The 16,588-nt window shown below is 51.2% G+C and overlaps 1 protein-coding gene across 1 annotated transcript in view; it reads right to left on the reverse strand.

Moving 5' to 3' along the window:
- The window catches only part of LOC102006831, a 260,039-nt gene that overhangs the window by 242,529 nt on the left and 922 nt on the right, over positions 1 to 16,588 (reverse strand). The window contains exon 3 of the mRNA XM_005391851.1: positions 16,306 to 16,574. Within this exon, the coding sequence (XP_005391908.1) occupies positions 16,306 to 16,574 (269 nt within the window). The remainder of the gene's footprint in view (positions 1 to 16,305; positions 16,575 to 16,588) is intronic.

A 16,588-nucleotide genomic window follows, 5' to 3' on the forward strand; every position in this document is an offset into this window, starting at 1 on the left:
ACTTGGAACCATAGGGTGACTGACCCATGCATGCCACAGTATCCCAAGTCTCTTTATCTGGAACCTCCTCTTCTGCTTCCCTTCACCTCTCCCAGTGGAGCCCATCTAGACTTCCTTCACTCTGGCCCCTGCTACTTCACCTCCCATGACTTGGAACTGTCAGCCGCCGCTCAACTCTCAAGGGTTCTGCATCACACGTGCACCAAGAAGCCTTGCCACTGTGCCTGCTGGGCCCTCAAACTCTTGCCTGTCTCTCTTCTCCCTGTTCCCAAATCTTGCTGGTCCATCACCAGCTGCTGAATGCAGCTGTCCCTGAGGCCCATCCTTATCACCACCACTTTCCTCTCCTGCGCAGCATACAGTGGGTCTATGTGGTCCCACTGATGGTCCCTCCCACCTTTCTGGGTAAAACAGCAGAATCCCAAACAGTCCTCACACCCCAGGCTCCCACCCCACAGGTGGTTGGTTCAAATCCTTCAAAGGACCCTTTGTCCTATGGGCAGAACGCAGATTCCACCCTCCAGGTGGCCTCACCTCCAGCCCTTGTCCTCAGCACACCCTTGTGACAAACCTGTAGAGTTAAATGAAGCAGCAATCATCCCTGTCACAGAATCCTGGTGTTTCCTGGAAATACTATCCACATCTCTGACTTTTCCCATCCCACAGATTCCCCAGTTTCTCCAGAGAAAAACCCACAGTCCTCACCAGGACCTCATGTCCCTGAAACTTCCCTGAACTCTTCTATCTTTGTGCCTTTCCTTGGGTTGTCCTCTCACTAACGTCAGCTGGGTCTTAGTGACAGTGTCACAGAGGGAGACAGAGAAAGAACTAGAGAGATGGAAGGATAGAGATATAATCAGAGAGACAAAGAGACAGAGATACAGACACAGATACAGAGGCAGAAAGACAGAAAGATAAACACAGAGGCAGAAATAGAGAAAGAGAAAGAGAGAGATAGAGACAGAGACACAAAGATACAGAGATACAAAGGCAAAGAGATAAAGATAAACAGAGACAAACAAATAGAGACAAAGATAAAAAGAGGTTAGATAGACCCTGTGTGAGACAGAGATACAAATACAGAGAGATAGATTCTGAGAGACAGTGATGAGAATGACAGAGACCACTTTAGTGCAAGGAGTAGGACCAGATGGCCATACACACTGAGACAGCCCCAGGTCTGCAGTGGGCAAGTTAGACACCAGGAGAGCCAATGACATTGTTCCAGCCTGAGTCTGAAGGCAGGAGACAACAAATTTCCCAGCTCAAATATAGTCCGGGAGAGACAGCAGGTCCTCTCATCCACCTTTTGGGTAGACTCAGGCCCTAGGGGGTGGGGTGAGGCTTCAAAATTGGGCAACCATCTGCTGCACTTAATCCACTGATTCAGATGCCAATCTCCCTCATAAAAAGCCCAAGGAGATGCCCAGAAGAGCATGCAAGAATACCAAGAAGAGCCCCTGAGCACCCACTCCTCTGGGAGCAAATCCAGAGTGTCTTTACTTGATAAAAACTGGTGCCTTTACTAAGCACTTCACATGACCCAGCTCCTGGGAAGACTCACTCCACAGGATGCACCTTTTCCTGACATGCAGAGCTGATGCCAAGGAGCTGCAGCCAGATGGGAAGCAAAGTGCTCTTTGATTATGGAACCAGAGCAAAGAACATTCAAAGAAAGCCATGATGGACCACAAGGCTTGGACACTGGGTCCAAGTGAAATCAGTATCATGGAATGTTGAGATCTTCTCACCCCCTGACTGCAGGCAGAACACAAGAACTCAAGGTCAAATGCAGCCCAGTAAAGAGGGGGTGGGAGTAGTGGCACAGGGCTCTTCAGTTTCCATTGACCCATGCACCCTGCTCCACAGGAGAAAACCATAGAAGATGAAACACACAATGGCTTCCCTCACTACTCAGTGGGCTTAAACTATCCAAGGTAGGGAACCGTGTGTGTCCATCTCTGGGAGAGGAGAGGACAAGACAAACAAGGAGCTGGAATAATCAGCTTTCCTGTTGCTAAAACAAATACCTGACATACAACTCACAGGAGAGGTTTATTTTGGCTTGTGGTTTCAGAAGGTTCAGTCCCTGGGTGACTGGCTCCAAGGCAGAAATATCAAGGAAGGCAGGTGGAATGAGAAGAAAGGTGCTTACTTCATGGCAGCCAGGAAACAGAGCAGGTTGGAAAGAATCCGAGAGGAAGGGGCTAGAGGCCAGACACAGTACCCAAGGTCACACCCCTATGACTCACTTCCTCCAACAAAGCCCCACCTCCTCATAGCCCATTCAGCTATGGACTGGTCAAGGGGTTAACCCACTGATGAGGTTAGCGCCCTCACAATCCAATCACCTCTCCCAGGGCTCTCTCCATCCAGGCAAGCTGACTGTGATAGCTAATTGTGGTATCAACTTGAATAAGAAACACCTAGGCAATTGGTTTAGCCCATTTCTGGGTGTGGCTGAATGGATTTACTGAAGACGGAAGGCCCACCCTGGATGTAGATGGCACCAACCAATAGGCCGGCAGCTTAGATAGAATAAAAAGGGAAAGTGGAAGGAAGTCTTACTTCTGCTTCCTCAGAGGAGCTCCAGTCTTCACCATTACCTTTGGATGTCTGTATCCAGGCTTCCAGGACAGACTGTTCAGCTCTCCAGAGCAGACTCTTTCGTCTCCTGATACAGACTCTCACAGGACTCTGCAATGAGCTCCGACCTTCAACTTTTGACTCGCTCCTTCAGATCTCCAGCACACACACATGGCCCTTTTCATTCTTCCTGAGTGACTCTATCAATGGCCACTGTAAGCCTATCTTATAAATCTTTTCTATATCATATTTTTATATTAAATCCAGTGGACCCTAAATGATACACTGACAATCGAGGTAAACAGCAAAGCTGAGAAGAACAGTTTCCCAAATGCACAAAAGCACAGCAGGTGGAACACAGACGGTGCTGGATGAGCAGGGGGTGGACATGAGCAGCACTGCTGGCATTTTATTGGATCATCCAAAGATCAGGGAAAACACTACAGGGTGTTTCCACCCATGGGCAGGTGGCAAGGGCGCTGTCCCACATAATGCGCATCACTCAGGGCCACGCCCCACCTCAGCCACGGCTCTCCAAGCACTTCTGTACTGACCAGAACACAGAAACACGCACTGGTGATTAACACAGATGATGATGACAGTTGTGGATGACTTCAGCTGAGTGGCAATCAATGAACTGGCTGTGTCATGCAGTGGCCTTGCTGGCAAGTCCCACCAAAAGTATCTTGAGTTCCTCCAGCAAACCTGGCTCGCTCATGCAATCTCCCCATTCAGGGGGGCAGAGGCACTCACTAAGGCTTCCAGATCGCTGTGGCACATTCAGTCAGCCTGCTCCACCAGGTTGGGCCTTCAGCCTGACAGCTCCCCAGCCCTCCAAGCCAGCCCACCTTCTGGGCTTTGAACTGACCCGCCTCCAGGGTCCAGTCTCCTCAACGTTCATCACACAAACTCTTCCCCAAGGCTTTCTTTAAACCCAGCCTTAATTAAAGGTAGGCACAGCCGTGACAGAATTCAAGATAAGCTGGGTGAGGACTGGATATGGGGAGCAGGCCCCAGGCATAGGAGAAAACCCTAAGCACTCCTGAAGACAGAAAATGAACTGTACAACTATCAAGAGAGGACGTGAAGATATTGCATAACTCTGAAGATGAGCAGGGAGGCATGGTAGACCACAAGTCCAACATAATAGAGTCCTTCTTTATTGCAAATAATCATCCTTCCACATTAACAATTGTGCTTTTAATATTGGTAAGGCCTTTGCTAAGGGCAAATCAGAAAAGGGTATCAATACAACACAAGAAGGCCCATGGGCATGTTCCTGACACCATCTTCCGGGTTAACCCCTGGGATTACAGTTACACATATTCTCCAAGCTGTCAGTCACACCTACTGTTGGAGAGCTACCACAGGGAAGTGCACGAATGTGCACCAAAGACAACCAGGTAGCTTTCAATCTAGCCCCCCCTCTGAGTCACTGAATAATACTGGGGAAAGTTGTATGGTTTTCCTGAGTCTCAGACTTGTCTGTAAAATGCCTTCAACTATTAATCAGCTTCTATCTGAGCATATGCCCAACACCAGAGACATAATGAGAATCAAGAGCAACTATGGCTCCTGTCCTCACGGTGATCCCAGTCTAGAAGGGGGCAGACACTCATCAAAGAGTCATGCCCAAAGACACAGGCAGCCGTACCCGGGCAAACACTCATAACAGAGAGGAGCACGGTGTTACAACACGTCCCTGGGGTTGCTGTGATGGTCAGTGTCCCAGGCATCCCTGAGGATGTGGTGACTCCATTGGCAGAAAAGATTTACCAAGTGAAGCAATGGGGAGAGGGAAAAGATTTCCGGGCAGGAAGAGCAGGATATGCAAAGGCTGTGTGGTAGGAGAGAGAATAGTAAGTGCAGCCACCTAAAAAGCCTGGAAAACGTAGAGTGGCAGTGCTTACCTCAGAGAGGAGTTTGCAAAGCAACTGAGACCCCATCCGTGATGAGCTGAGTCGGTGACAAGCAGCAGTGAACAAAACACACCAGATGAGGCTCCTTGGTGGTAGCCAAGGAAAGGCAGCCACAGCCTCAGAGGCCAAGCCCCACATCCTCTTGACAGCCCCCAAGCCAGCCGGACCTAGCATCAGGCTTAAGTCACAGTCAAGTGTGAAGAATGACACAAAGTCAGGCATCATGCACACCTGTAGTCCCAGCACACTGACAGGCTAAGGCAGAAGGACTGCAAATTCAAGCCTAGCCTGGGCAACTTCGTGATTTAGCAAGACCCTCTCTCAAAATAAAAAATAAAAGATAAAAAAAATCTCTCTCAAAATAAAAAATAAAAAGATTGGGGGTATAGTTCAGTGTAAAGATCTTGGGTTCAATCCCCAATACCGAAAAAAATGAAGGGGTTGGGGGAAAAAGAACCTGAGAAGAGGAAAAATAGTTTTCTTCCACAGCTATGCCGCTTTCTCCCAGGAGCTTTCCAGACAGGAACCGAGCAGCTCTTCCTGTGGCCTGCCGTGTTGGGCGCACGGGTGGCTGCAGACAATCACTGCACTCAAGTGGACAGGTTTCAGTGCAAAGGAAGGTTTTGTGTCTTTGACTTTGGAGGGCAGGGGAGTTTAATCACTAGGAAAGGAGAGTCTAATGTGGCAACGTGGCAGTGTGGTGCCTGGGTTTTCTGGAAGCAGAGGCAGGAGGAGGGCTTTAGCTCCTTCCACAGGCCCGCGCAGAAGGAGCTGGGGATGCTAGGCGGCCATCTGCCTGCTGTGTCTCAGCTGGCTGATCAGCCGAGCTCCAATGCAGCGATGGGACAGCTCCCACCCTGAGTGTGTGGGGAGACGGGCCAGAAGCCAGCCCCACAGAAAGGAAGCCAGTGCTGAGCAGAGCTGGACCACCCCACCCACAGCCTCGGGGGCCCCTGAAGCAGTCCGGAGGCCTCTCCCTGGTGCCCCATGAATGCACACTGATAAGCCCACAGAGGCTTGCCAGACACAGAAAGTAAAAAGACAGGATGCCAGGTAAATTTGAATTTCAGATAAACAATTAATCAGGGCGTGTCCCAAATGGTGCACAGGATATGCTTACACCAGAAGAAAGTTATAAATCAGAAGCACAGTTTAGCTGTACCCTCCAGCCCTTTATCTAGAAACTCTAGTCCTGGACAGACACAACCACAGGTATGGGAATTCACAGGGAAAGTCACACTTGTGTGCACACACACTGACATCAATGTGTGCACACCCACAAGCCCACATGCCCTGGAGACTCCTGCCCAGGAAGCAGGGGCTGTGGGGAGGGTGTCCATCTTTCTGCATTCCCTGTCCTCAGTCCCCGGGCTCAGGACAAGCTGAGTGCTCGCCACCAGGGCTCACTTGGTGTCCAGATCCCACTGGGGTTGGAGGCTCCTGATGAGGCAGGGTGCCGACCAGTGTACTCCCAGCCCAACCTCTCAGCTCCAACTTGCACAGTGGAGCTGAGCCCTGTGGACCCTAGCAGGCTGGCCAGGCAGGAATCTCAGGGTCCAGGCTCATCAAACAGCCCACGGTTGGGGGCTGATTGGGAGCCCATTTCCTTCCTCCATGCCCTCTGCCTTTGCCCCAGTGTCTGTCCCTGCCATCTCATCACCCTGCAAACCCACCAGATACTAAAGGACGGCACTGGACTCAGAACCTAAGACTCATCCCTTGTGAAGCTACAGGGCAGCACTTCAGATGTCACCACAGCCCTGCCCAGCACCTCCCAAGTGTGCAGGAGCCAGGCAACTGTGCAACTAGCTGCAAGTGACGTCATCAAACTCCCAGACAGCCCTTGAGGCCGACTTCATGATTATATTATTCCCTCTGAGGCCCAAAGGAGGCAAGCACAAGCCTTGGGCTTTGCAGCAATATCACCGGGGTGTTTGGGAAGGGACCACGGACCAAGGACCTGCTCCCCACGGACCAAGGACCTGCCTGCAGAGGCTGGTACAGATGGCTGGGCCCAGATGACACCAGGGTACCGACTGCCCTCACTGGAAGAAAGATCAGCGCCTTTAGGCTGCAGAGGAGCATGGTGCCATGCTGATCTTTGGGAACCTGGGGGGGCCGGGTGACATTTAGCATGAGCGCAGGTCACCCTCTCACCTGGACAGCCTCCCTTAGGAGCAGCTCCTAAGAATGCAGGCACAGAGCACCTGTAGCAAAAGCAAGGATATTCACCACATCACTGCAAGAGGGGAAAGGCAGCAGCCAGCCAAAGGCCTCCTGGGGTGGAAACAGAGAAAGGACAGCGTGTCCACCTCTAAGTATAACCTCTGTAAGAAGACACGGCAGGGCCCGGTTCCCCTGTGAGACGTGTCCAGTGGACCTCACCGAGTGGAAAGGCTTCTCCAAATTATACATGCAACTGTATCCCATACTTATTACCTTAAGAAAGAGTAATACTAAACTACTCATTTGCAAATCTGTGTGCTAGTGCTCAGAGAGAGGGGTGCAAAGCTGCCCCCACCTCCTCCTGCGCCACCACCTCTGAGAAGCAAAACCAAGGGAAGCAGCACATGGGCAGCTTTGCTCCTCGCCTAATATATAGTGTATTGCTAATAAGTGAGGGAATGGTAATTTGGTTTTTGTTTTGTTTTAGAGGTTCTTTTGCTAATTTGTTTTTAATAAGCAAAACAAATACTAAACATTATTCTTGGACCACACAGACTCTCGTGTGGCCCGATCCCAAATCCAGGGCAGGGAAGGCAGAAGGCAGAGGCTTGGCCCTCCAGCAGGATGACGGGATGATACAGGGCAAAAGGAAGAGCAAAGGAAGGAAGGACCAGGGCAGCAGCTTTCCCTCCAGCACTGCACCTTGCAACTCAGGCCACCAGGTCGCCAAGCCGCTAAGTCTTCCTCACACAGAGAACAGCCAGAATCAGCCCTGACTAGGGCCCTGCAGAAGGGAGGCCAGACCGGTCAGTGCACAGCGGGGGTGGCAGAAAGGACAAGGACAGAGCCAAGGAAGCCAAGCATACCCTGCGTTTCCCAAAGACCACCAACCAGGACACCACACCATGCCCCTGTGAACGAACCTGTTTCTAAGACCTTCGCCACACAAGGAGAGGGAAAGCAGACATTCAGAACACTCTCCACACCTGAAGCACATCAAAGGGGTCTGCTGACCTTGTGTCCGTGTTGTCTGCAAGCCACGCTTCCTCTTTTCTGCCCTGAGGCCCTTGCCCTGCTCCACAGCTCTTCCCTGTCCTCCTATTTTCCTGCCCATCAGCCCTTTGGAGCCCCCTCCACACAGGCTCTTGCCAGGGCTCCCAGACCTCACTCCCATTGTGAGCTCTGAGGGTCACACAGAGCTTAGAGTGCTTGGAGAAGCACAGATAGGAGCCATGGGGCGGGCAGGGTTTGAGGGGACCTGCGACCACCCATGAGGCTGAGCAGTAGGGGACCTGGTCCCCAGAGCAGCCCTGAGAACAAAACTCTCGCATCCTGAGAGATCCTGCTGAGGTTAGAGGCGCTGTTACCTCCATGCACGGTTGCCTGCAACAAGGGATGGGCAGGAAGCGACGTGCTGCTCAGAGAACAAGAAAAGAAAATTAAACGCACCATCTGGTTACTAGCAAGAGCTTTTGAGGCAGACGTTTAAATATGCATGCCCAGACATTCTAAAACTTTGGGGGAAATGTTAATTTCAATAACCCCAGTTCTTGTGCTTGCATAAATCTTCTTCCTTTCCTCTCCCTTCCTGGTGATCTGGAGGTGCTGTCCCTCAGAGCCACAGACCCAGGGGGTGGTCTCCCTGGATTCTGGCAGCTGTGAGACCTATCCTCAAGAAGCCTTAGGAAGCAGCAGCGAGTCACCCTTCCTTCCTTCGTTTCCCCCACACAAAACTCAGGTGCTGGCCAGGTGCCTCCGCAGAAACCCTGATTCTGTCCCCAGCACTAAGCTCCTGCCAAGCTGAGAATGACTGCTGAGACCCTTCCCAGAGCGGCAGACATTTCCAGGGAGGCTGCACACACACTTGCGTGGGACACTAGAGGTGCAAAGACTCAGAAGCTGACACTCCCAGTGTGCAGGGAGCAGCTGATATATCCCCTGCAAAGGGCCAGGTAGTTAATACTTGCAGTTTTACAGGCCGAAGGAGCCATAGCTGATATGGTAGGTGCAAATGTGTGTGGCCAAATTTCAATAAAACTTTATTTATATAAAGTGGGGCCCACTCTGGCCTACAGGCTGCAGTTGGTCTCCTCCGCTGGAAAGTGATCTCTGGGACAACAGGTGTCGACAAGTGCCATAGACTAGCACCTGACCCACGCTTGCAGCTCAAATATTTAGAGAAGCCATGAGACAGACAATGTCCCCAAGTAACCAGAATGAGCATCGCCCAGTGGTGCCATCATCTGCCCCCTTACACTAAGAAACAAATGCCCATCAACAGAAGGGCAGGGCTCTCTGCCACGGTGAGGTTCTCTGCCCATGAGCACGGTGGAGTGAAGCTGAGCACCGCGGGAGGGTGGGGCTTTGCAGCAGCACATATTAGGTCTACAAGACCACTGCGCATCCCCCAGGCGGGTGATGGAGCACACAGAGAAAGGGTGGATCTTTACCCACCCCGTTGGCCTCCATTAAAATTTGAGCAACATACAGGCTAGAAACAGTCAGCTCTCCATGTGGCCTCCACATCCACAGATTCAACCAACCACAAGTCAAAATTATTTTTTAAAAAATCACATCTACACTAAACAGAAGTGGACATTTTTCTTGCCATTATTTCCTAAACAACACAGTAATAAAAACTATTCCCATACCATTCGCATTGTACTAGGGATCATGAGGAACCTAGAGATCACCTGCATGATATGAGCAGATGTTCATAGGCTCTCTGTGATCACTATGTCATTTTATAGCAGGAACTGGGGGAGCATCTAAGGATCTGAGTTATCTGAGGAGGTCCTGGGCCCAATAGTGGAATCTTATTCAGCCTTCAAGAAGGAGATTCTGTCACCTGTGACAGCATGGCTGAATCTGGGGGCATCGCATTAACTGAAAGAAGGCAGGCACAGCAAGATAAGCACCGCATGATCTCACCTATCCATGGAATCAAAAAGTCAAACCTAGAAAAGCAGAGAATTAGAGGTTCCATTCGACCAGCCATTCCCCTCCTGGGTGGCTTCCTAAACGAAAAGCATCCTACCATGGTGATATGTGCACAACCACATGCATAGCAGCACAGTTTGTCATAGCTAAATCTTGGAAACAACCCAAATGCCCGTCAACTGGTGAGGGGATAAAGAAGACGTGTTTTTTTTATACAATGGGGTACTACTGTGCTATAAAGAAGGATATGATCAAGACATTTCTAGGAAAATGAACGCACCTTGAGACCGTACTCTTAAGTGAAATATATGGGACACACCTGTGTAAATGCCACATTGTTTCTCTGGTGTGAGAACTGAAAGTGTAAATAAGGACCAAAATGCATAATAGGTATTGTGAAATAGGAAGGAAATGTTTAAATGAGGGGAACAAAAGAGAGGGGAGGGGGAAAGGAAAGAAGGGAAAGTGAAAGAAAATGAGCCAAGAAGGAAAACATGGAAACAAAGCTTATGTAAATCGGGAGGGGAGGAGAGGTTGAAGGGAGAGGAGGGGAATGAGAAAAAAGAATCAAGTTATATCATGTACCGGTACAAATTCTCCATGATGGATGTGATCACTGCATACATCTAAAATGTGCCAATAAAATCTGATTGGAAAAAATAACATAAAAATTAGAATATTAAAAAAAAGCCGAGGGGACAGTGGTTACCAGCAGCCAGAGGTGGTGGCTGGGGAGATGTTAGGGAAAGGATACATTTAAGTTAGACAGGAGAAATAACTTCAAGAGATTTATCATTGTATATCAGAGAGGCTATACTGAATAACAATATCCAATGTACTTGAAAATCACTGAGAGATTTTAAGTGTCCTTACCAGAAGTATGTGGGCTTATGCATATGTTAATTAACTCAATTCAGCTATTCCATGTGTGAAATATACATGCTCCTCCTACATGTGTGCAATTTTTGTGTCAACTGAAAAATAATAAATTAAAATACTTAAAATATGTTCTCTCTGCAAAAATTGTTATTAAAAATAATAACAGGGCCAGGCATGGTGGCTCACACCTATAATGCCAGCACTTGGGAGGCTGAGGCAGGAGGATCATAAGGAATTCAAGGCCAACTTGGAGTATATAGTGAATTCAGGGCCAGCCTGGACTCCATAGGAAGACCTTGTCTGGAAAAGAAAAACAATAAATAAAAAATAATAATAATGATATAAAATGTGGTTATTTCAACACAGTAATAAAAACTATTCCCATACGATTCACATTGTACTAGGGATCATGAGTAACCTAGAGATCACCTGCATGATATGAACAGATGTTCCTAGGCTCTCTGTGATCACTATGTCATTTTATAGTAGGAACTGGAGGAGCATCTAAGGATCTGAGTTATCCGAGGAGGTCCTGGACCCAATAGTGGAATCTTATTCAGCCTTCAAGAAGGAGATTCTGTCATCTGTGACAGCATGGCTGAATCTGGGGGCATCGCATTAACTGAAAGAAGGCAGGCACAGGAAGATAAGCACCGCATGATCTCACCTATCCGTGGAATCAAAAAGTCAAACACGTTAACATGTATTATTTCTACACATGGGAACTGTTCTCATGTATTTTGCCAACATGGTTTCCTCATAGCTCCTCAAAACCTCATGAATCTCCTCTTCAATTGCACTTTTATAAAATTATCAAAGCATTATTGATTTTGCTGATATATCAGAACTGCATCTGAAAATATATCATGAAAATTCCTATTGAAAGATGGAAACAAATTGCAGTAGCAACCTCCGATCTGATCCACTCGATCAATGGGCTCACTTCTGCACAGCACATTCTGGCCCTTCTCAGTGTCCTGGTTGCTTCTCTTGTAATTAAGAGAGCCCCAGCTTAGGGAGAAGCCCCTTCTCCTACAGTCCACTCTCTCCCCTGGCAACCATCCCTCTGCCCTACGCATGATGGCTCTCAAGTCAGAATCTCATCCCAAGCCCGGCTATGCCGCCAGCTGTGGCCATGGGTCTCAGAGTAGCCTTAACTAATGAATCCAAAATCAAATTCTCAATCTTCTTGCCACTCTAGAGGTCACTCTGGACCCTGCCTCTTCCTCATCACCCAGATCCAACAGGTCCTAAGTGCTCCGGGATGTACCTCGTCAACATTCCTCACCCAACTCCACCCCAGCCCCGCTGCACCCACACCACCAGCCCTCCTACAGGAAGCCCCGTCCCCAACTGCAGAGTACTATCCTTCTTGCCTACTGAGCTCCACGTCACATCCAGAGGTCACAAAGGAATGCCACCACCTTACTGACGTTAAAAGGACTCGAAAGACATTTGCCCACAATCCACACTGTTCTGGCTGAGAAGCACAAGTTCAGCTTCATTTTCCCAGCACTGAGGTTAAATATTCTTGAAGTCCGTAAAGCCAAGGGCCATTCCATGCACAAGGAGGTGCATCTCTCCAGGGGGTTCCAAAATGACCACTACGGACCTGAACACCTCTACTCCAGCTGAAAGGCTGTGCCTCCCTCCTCTCAGAAGGACCCTGGTCCAGCCCAAGCCACACTTGCAGCCCCTGGAGTCGGGTGGGATCCCTACCAGTTCCCAGTTACGCACTGCACCCTCAGGAGCTGGCCCTGCAAATTAAAGATGCACCATGTTCAGTAAATGGCCAAGTGCTAACGTTAGCTCAAGAGATTGTTGCCAGGGAAATACCCACATTTCAACACAGAGCACTTCTGCTGGTGGAGGCCAGTTGCACTCCAATGGGAATACAGCAACCCAGACGTTGGTCCCTATGCTCTATCAGCAAGTCGCCTCTGGAAGTCTCCAGCATGGGAGTGAACTCTGAGAGCCACCTGCTCTGCCCACCCACACCCCTGCCCCTGGGAATTTTGGGCCCAAAGAAGCTAGAGGGAGGTTGGGGAAAACCAGGAAGTAAGAGTCTCATTCAAAGAGCCAAGATTGTACCCAGATTCCCCAAGAGGTTTATAGTCCCCTGTGCACTACACCAATGGATGAGGAAATGGAAGACAGAGTCTGAAGTACCCAAATAATGTTAAAGGCACCCACCATTTATGTTGTGCATCTCCCATCGTTAAGCACTATGCCAATCATTTTCCCATCCTACTACTTCAATGCATCCTCACATAACCTTCTGATACTGCATCTCATTATCTGCTTCTTGTTTTTGTTTTGTGTTGTTTTGTTTTTTTGTAATAGGGTTTCACTATGCAGTTCAGGCTAGCCTTGAACTCATTATGTAGCCCAGGCTGGCCCCAAATCCATGGCAATTCTCCTGCCTCAGCCTCCCGAGTAGTGGGATTACAAGCACGTGCCACCATCCCTGGCTGCATTTTATAGCTGAGAAAACTGAGGTCCACAACAGTCGTACAAAGTACCCAAAGCCGTACGGCTCCTCCGTGGTACAGCAGAGACTCAAACCCAACACTCACACTCTCAAACATTTTCACAAGGATCATTTTACCCTACACCCCAGGAGACAGTTGGCAAGGCTTGGAAATGTTCCTTGTTGTCAGAGCTGGGCAGAGACCAGGGATGCTGAGAAACATCTTACAGTGCTCAGGGTAGTCCCCAGCACTTGCATCAACCACCACAAGGGATGATCTGGCCCCAAATGCTAACAGTGCCAAGGCGGAGAAACCCAGTGTAGACCATGGTGGAGGAAGCGGAAGCCCTGCGGTCTGATGCACCGCCCCGGGGGCTGCACGCTGACCACAGCCCTCCCGCTCTCCTCCCAGCCCTGGCAGTCTTGCCGAGCGAGTCCATCAGGGATTTGGGGGACGCAGATGTGTTCAGGAATTGGAGTGCTCAGTTCTGCCCAGAGAACACCCAGAGCTCTCTGCTGGATGCCTGGTCTTGGGAAAGCCTGAGAAGACAGTTGAGATAGAGAAGCAACTGTCTAGGGGAGATTTTTCTTCCTCTCCAGGAATTGCTGAGGGCAGGAACTGCCCTGGGAATTTCACTGCAAAGGGCTCAGGGAAGGCTCCGAGAGGACTAAGTTTTTTCAGCAGGAGAAGGCAAAATGAACCTGTAAACCCTCCTTCCCCTGGACCTCCAGTGAGACTAGAGCTTTTGGGCTGCAGTTTACTTCCTAAAGCACCCTCAGCAACCCCCAAAGAAAGCAGTCCCCTGCCCCAAAAAAGAGAGCAAAGCTTGGGAGTCAGTCAGAGGAACAAGCAGTCTCCCTTAAACACCAAGCATGAGAGCACTGGGCCTGGTGGGAAAGGACATTTTATCCTTTAAAAATGTCTGGGCCTGGCAACGGCAGGGTGCTGATGCCCACTGCTGCCCATGCAGCGTGGCAGAGAAAAGTGCAAACAACCTGCTATTACAACAAAGGTGGTCTTGACATTTTCACTGAGCTGACGGTCTCCACAGACAAAACCCTGTGAGGAGGCTCTGCTTTCCTGACCCATCCACACACGGTCCCTGAGCGCAAAGGTGCGCGCTACTCCCCAGAGAAGCCGCTGCTGCTCGCACCCCAGCCCCAAACTGCTGCTGGGCTCCACAGAAAGCGTCCCTATGGAAACAAGAAAGGACGTCTGACAGGTGCTGTGGGGGACACTGGGCTTTGGGAAATCTTCAACTTGAAAATCAAGGGAGGGGCTGGGGATTTAGCTCAGCGGCAAAAGCGCCTGCCTGGCAAGCGCAAGGTCGTGAGTTCGGTTCCCGGTACCGGAGAAAAACCGAAAAACCAAAAAAATAAAATAAAATAAAATAAATAAAAAAAAGAAAATCAAGGGAGAGTCCACAGGACCACAGAGACCCCAGCAGCCCAAAAAGAAAAGACTGACTTCAGGCTCAGGAAACAAAGACAGGCTCTGTCCAAGGACTGCAGAATCCTTCAACCACAGGGTGCCCATTTCCTTTTGTGGATCAAATATTCAGTGAGATTTCTCCCTTTTACACATTTAATCCTATATACATAATTCTCTCAACCTCCACGAAGCATTTAATGTGGAGATGCTGGCTGAAGGCCCTCTAGTACCAAACATCACACCAGAGAACCGTCACGGAGTAAAGTTTGGTTCTAAATCACATTCACTGGGCCCATAGTATGTGCCAAGAGCAATGCTAAATACTTCCCATGGACAAGCCCTACTTAACAACCTCAGGAATCACATAGCCCCATGAAATGGGGCCTGCTGACATATCCATTTTGCCAGTGAGGACACGAAGGCTCAGAGAGGTTAAGCAACCTGTGCCATGTCACCCAGCTAAGGAGAGGTACAGCCAGCATGTAAACCCCAGCAGCCTGGCTCAGACCTACCCGCCAACCCTCTCCACTGAAAGTGGGCATTACACTCTATTCTGGCGTCCTGATGTTTGCCAGTGTTCCGTGCAAAGGGGGGAAGCGAAGGGAGGAAGAAGGGACTCCCGACAGTAAAGGTTTCACGGTGTCACACTGCTACACCTCTATGAGTGGGACCGGGACAGCTCCTCTCAGCACACCGTGACACTACTGTCTTCTCAACCTTTCCACGACGTGTCTCAGAAAACCGCCTCTAAGTGTTGTTCTCTTCCTACTGGGATCGCCACGAGGGTTCACCTGGTCGCAGGTCCAAGTGCCCATGCGCCGACTGCAGGCGCAGCCAGGGGTGATGACAGCGTAACTGCGGGAAGGCCCTGAGCAGCGTTGGAGAGCAGCCCTGGGCCTGGGCACCTGGGCTGTGATGCAGGCCGGTGCAGGAAGAAGGGGACCTCTCCCTTCTGGGGCTCATTAGCCACGAATCAAATTTTTAAGACAAACTCAACCAAGCAAATGGTCACAAATAAAATATTTGGAAGGAACAAAGAGGTCAGCCCCATCATCCATTCTAAACCAGCAAGGGGGCGGCCCTTGCTAAGCACAGCTGTCCGCCAGCCCTCGGCGTCCTCCAAATGCACCCCTCCTAAGGTCGAAGAAGTCATAACTGGCAGAGCGGAGCCAGGACTCAGAAAGTGCATCCCTAGAGGTCAGGCCGGCCGCGGGGCTCCATCCCACACACGGCCAGTGACGCACACATCCACATGAGTAAACACACGCGCTCACGCTCGAGGTCAGGGCCCCAAGCCCGGCAGCACAGCCCCAGGGATGCAGGGAACTTCGCCTGGCCGTCCCTGTTTGCAGGACGGGGCGAGGACAGCGGTTTCTCAGATGGATGCCGCCTGCCCCTCTCCACTCCTGCTGCCCAAACAGAGAGGGGGGCAAGAGCAGGAAGAAGCAGGCAGGCCAGGGGCTTGGTGAGCAGCTGCAGCCCGTAGGCCGGGGACGCCTGGTGCCCAGGGGATCCTCACGCAAGCCCCTCACCCGGTGAGAAGTAGGCACGGTCAGCAAAGTCCCACAGGGGCACCCCAAACAGCCCCGGCCAGCGTCGGGTGCAGCGTAAGGGCTGCTCAGGGCACCCCTCATCCCCTTCACTCGCTAGAGGCCCCCAGGACACCTCTCCCGCTCTCTGGTCAGCCGCAGAGTCCAGCGGGTCCCCCGGCCAGCCACGTCGTGGGAGAATCAGGAAGTCAATGCACCTAAATAAGAAAGGTGCTCGCCAGCAACGCCGGAGCACCCGCTTCTCCGGGGGGCCCCCCGAGCCCACAGTGCACACCCCCAGGAGTTGCTGCCCAACTTCACCCCGCGGCGGCGGGAGCGCCGAGCCACCCCACCGGCCGCGCCGCCCGCGCCCCGCGCACTTACACCTCCGCCCTCGCCCCCTGCCGGGGCGCCGCTGTCCTCGCCGCCCGGCGCGTCCGGCCCGTCCTGCGTCTCCGCGCTGCCGCCCTCCAGCCCCAGCCTCAGCCTCTTCTGCTCCGGAGGGGCATCGTCCTCCTCCCGCCGCGGCCGGCCATCCCTGCCTCGGAGCCTGCCCGGGTCTTCGGGGCTGCCTGCGGGGCTGGCCATGGCTCGGGGGCTCCGCGCGCACTGGGGGACGAGGGAGCAAGCGGCCGCCTCCTGCTGCCGGCGGCCTCGCGGTGGGAGC

This window comes from Chinchilla lanigera, unplaced genomic scaffold (genome assembly GCF_000276665.1).
Source record: "Chinchilla lanigera isolate Chin_1 unplaced genomic scaffold, ChiLan1.0 scaffold00041, whole genome shotgun sequence".
NCBI lineage: Eukaryota > Metazoa > Chordata > Mammalia > Rodentia > Chinchillidae > Chinchilla > Chinchilla lanigera.